The 3,086-nt window shown below is 49.3% G+C and overlaps 1 protein-coding gene across 1 annotated transcript; it reads left to right on the forward strand.

Annotated features, from left to right (window-relative positions):
* Nucleotides 1–71: 71 nt before the first annotated feature.
* Nucleotides 72–1,888, forward strand: LOC106511038 (double-stranded RNA-binding protein Staufen homolog 1-like). Its single transcript, XM_013999779.1, is given in 2 exon segments — nucleotides 72–213; nucleotides 215–1,888. Coding segments are annotated over 2 exon segments (1,611 nt in total). The 5' UTR covers nucleotides 72–129; the 3' UTR covers nucleotides 1,742–1,888.
* Nucleotides 1,889–3,086: the final 1,198 nt, after the last annotated feature.

Genomic DNA, 3,086 nt, shown 5'->3' on the forward strand with positions numbered 1-3,086 from the left:
GCAAGGACCAGCTCACTCAAAGATTTTCTCAGTGAGGCTCACGCTGGGAGATCAGCACTGGGAGGCAGAGGGGCCCAGCATTCCGCTGCTGCATCGGCTCTCTCTGAGACAACACTTCCCAAGCCCACCATGAGGACACCCCGCAACCCGGGCAGGAACCCAGATGGCATTACGCATACCATGGAGCTGAATGCTCTTTGTGTCAAGCTCGGTAAAAAAGCCGAACTATACACCCATCGACTCGTACCCAGGGATGAGACCGCCAAACTTTAACTACAACGTCCGGGCTCCTGGGCCTTACCAGCGCTCGATGCAACAGTACTACTATCCATTTCCTCCAGTGGGACCAATGATCTACCACATGGAGCTTTCTGTAGGAGGTCAGCAGTTTTTTGGGAAGGGGCGTACGAGGCAGATAGCCAAACACGAAGCCACTACCAAGGCTTTGAAAGTGCTGCAGAAGGAACCTGTACTGCAGCAGTGTCCAGTGATGAACGGTGAACCTGAGGAGGAGAACTTAAACAAATCAGAAATCAGTCAAGTGTTTGAAATATCTCTGAAGCGGAACTTACCCGTCTACTTTGAGGTTTTAAAAGAAGAGGGTCCTCCACACATGAAAAGTTTTGTAGTGCGTGTTGCAGTCGGTGAGTTCGTGGGAGAAGGAGAGGGGAAAAGCAAAAAGATTGCCAAGAAGCTGGCAGCAGCGGCAGTGCTGAACGAGCTGAAGCGGCTGCCCCACATGCCGAGCGTGGAAAAGAAGCTGCCGCGCATCAAAAAGAAAACCAAATCCATCATCAAGCTGCAGACCAGCCCCGAGTACGGCCAGGGCATGAATCCCATCAGCCGCTTGGCTCAGAACCAGCAAGCTAAGAAGGAGAAGGAGCCTGAGTACGCCACGGTTACAGAACGAGGCCTGCCACGACGCAGGGAGTTCGTCATGCAGGTGACTGTGTGTGGCCAGTCAGCAGAGGGGATGGGACCGAGTAAGAAGGTGGCCAAGAGGAACGCAGCAGAGAAAATGCTGGAACTCCTAGGATATAAAGTGCCTCAGCCTCCCAAACCAGCTCTTAAAACTGATGAAAAAACTCCTGTGAGAAAACCAAGTGACGGGCGCAAAGTGACCTTCTTTGAACCGGGTTCTGTGGAGGAGGTGACGTTGGGTTCTAAAGAGGAGGACTTCTGCATGCCTTACCTCAGCCCCCAGCAGCTGCCTGCAGGCATTCTGCCCATGGTGCCTGAGGTGGCCCAAGCAGTCCGAGCCTGCCAGGGATCTCAGGCCAGGGACTACAGCCGAGCTGTGCCCAACCCAGGCAAGGCCACCATCACTGCCATGATTGCCAACGAGCTGCTCTATGCTGGGACATCCATGACCACCGAGACTATCCTAAAGAAGAAAAACAACGTGAACCAGCTGCCCCACGGCCCCATCACCAGGCCGTCGGAGCAGCTCGGATATCTTGCATCTGAGCAGAACTTGCAGGTGGATTACACAGACTTTCCCAAAAACAATATGAACGTGTTTGTGTCGCTGATTAACCGCTCCTCCCAGCCTCCACTCATCAGTCATGGGATTGGAAAAGACGTGGAATCCTGTCATGATATGGCTGCTCTGAATATATTAAAGTTGCTCTCTGAACTTGACCTGCAGTCAAATGAAAGGACAGGAAATGGACCAAGCTCAGGATGCAGCAAACAGGCTAACTCAAGCACATTGGCACAGACACTTGATGGCAAAGCTTAGATCAGGTTTGGTTGTCTGTAAAAGCACGAGAGAAAACTCACAACACACTGTAGGCTCAAACCTATCACTGTTCATATTCATTATTTTTACTAAATGTTCACAGTTAAACAAGGTTGAAAGGAAAATAAAATATTATCTTTGATGTTGTTTAATTGTACACATATAATTTTTTTTATTTCATTTCTTGAAAAAAAGTGGCTGCATCCTGGTCATTGAGTTTGAGGTTGTTGGTTGAAAAATATGATTAACTGTGAACTTTCTGTTTCCTGTTTGTGATGCCCACTGATCCTTGTTTTTAAGTGTTTTACCCCCCAGTGAGAAAGTTTGGAAGGAAAGATTTCTGAAGGTTGGGGCCTCATCTTTGCCTAGGGTGCAGCTGGTTAACCTGTTGATTTTCCTACAGTGCTTTATATGTACAACCAAACAGAATATGTGGCTAAATGTAGCTTGTAATGTACTGTGATGATGTCCCTGCTGTGTGTGGCGGGGACAATCCCCTTTATACCCTTTTCCTTCCTCTTGTCATCTTCCTTTCTCCATCCCCACCCTTTAGAATTTAACTTTTCTGCTTGCAGGCACAAAAAAAAAAAATCTGCTTCTGGACGACTTGCGGGAGAAAAGTCAAGCCTGTTATTCTCTTTAGTGTTTGCCCTGTCCTCCCAATGCTCACCTCCTCTCTGGCCATATTTTGATGATAAAATAACGCTTAGAACTTGTCATCTGAAGCGACATTAAACCACAATTTCTTATGGAGTAATAAAAACAAAGAAAGGGAGCGACGAGACTCTCCTCCTGGCAGTCCTTTATTTCAGACCTCTTCAATCCGCAGTCCCTCCCACCTTATACATTTCCTATCTTGACTTCAGCCCTCAAATCTAGAGCAACTAGGATGTCTCAGCTCCAGTTTTCCTGTCCTGCTAGTCCTGTGCCTGCTGGGGCAGAGGCAGACCGGCTATAGCATCCCGTGTGCCACAGGTGCCCTACAATCAGAGAGTGCCAGTCAGCCCGTCAGGACCTCCGCTCTCCCAGCGGGCTCTGTCACCCCTTATAATACCACCACAGTATCTAACATGGCAAACCCCAAAGAGAAGACACCCATGTGTTTGGTGAATGAGTTAGCCCGTTTCAACAAGATTCAACCGGAGTACAAACTGCTTTCTGAGCAAGGACCAGCTCACTCAAAGATTTTCTCAGTGAGGCTCACGCTGGGAGATCAGCACTGGGAGGCAGAGGGGACCAGCATCAAGAAAGCCCAGCATTCCGCTGCTGCATCGGCTCTCTCTGAGACAACACTTCCCAAGCCCACCATGAGGACACCCCGCAACCCGGGCAGGAACCCAGATGG

Source organism: Austrofundulus limnaeus, unplaced genomic scaffold (genome assembly GCF_001266775.1).
Source record: "Austrofundulus limnaeus strain Quisiro unplaced genomic scaffold, Austrofundulus_limnaeus-1.0 Scaffold2465, whole genome shotgun sequence".
NCBI classification, from domain to species: Eukaryota; Metazoa; Chordata; class Actinopteri; order Cyprinodontiformes; family Rivulidae; genus Austrofundulus; species Austrofundulus limnaeus.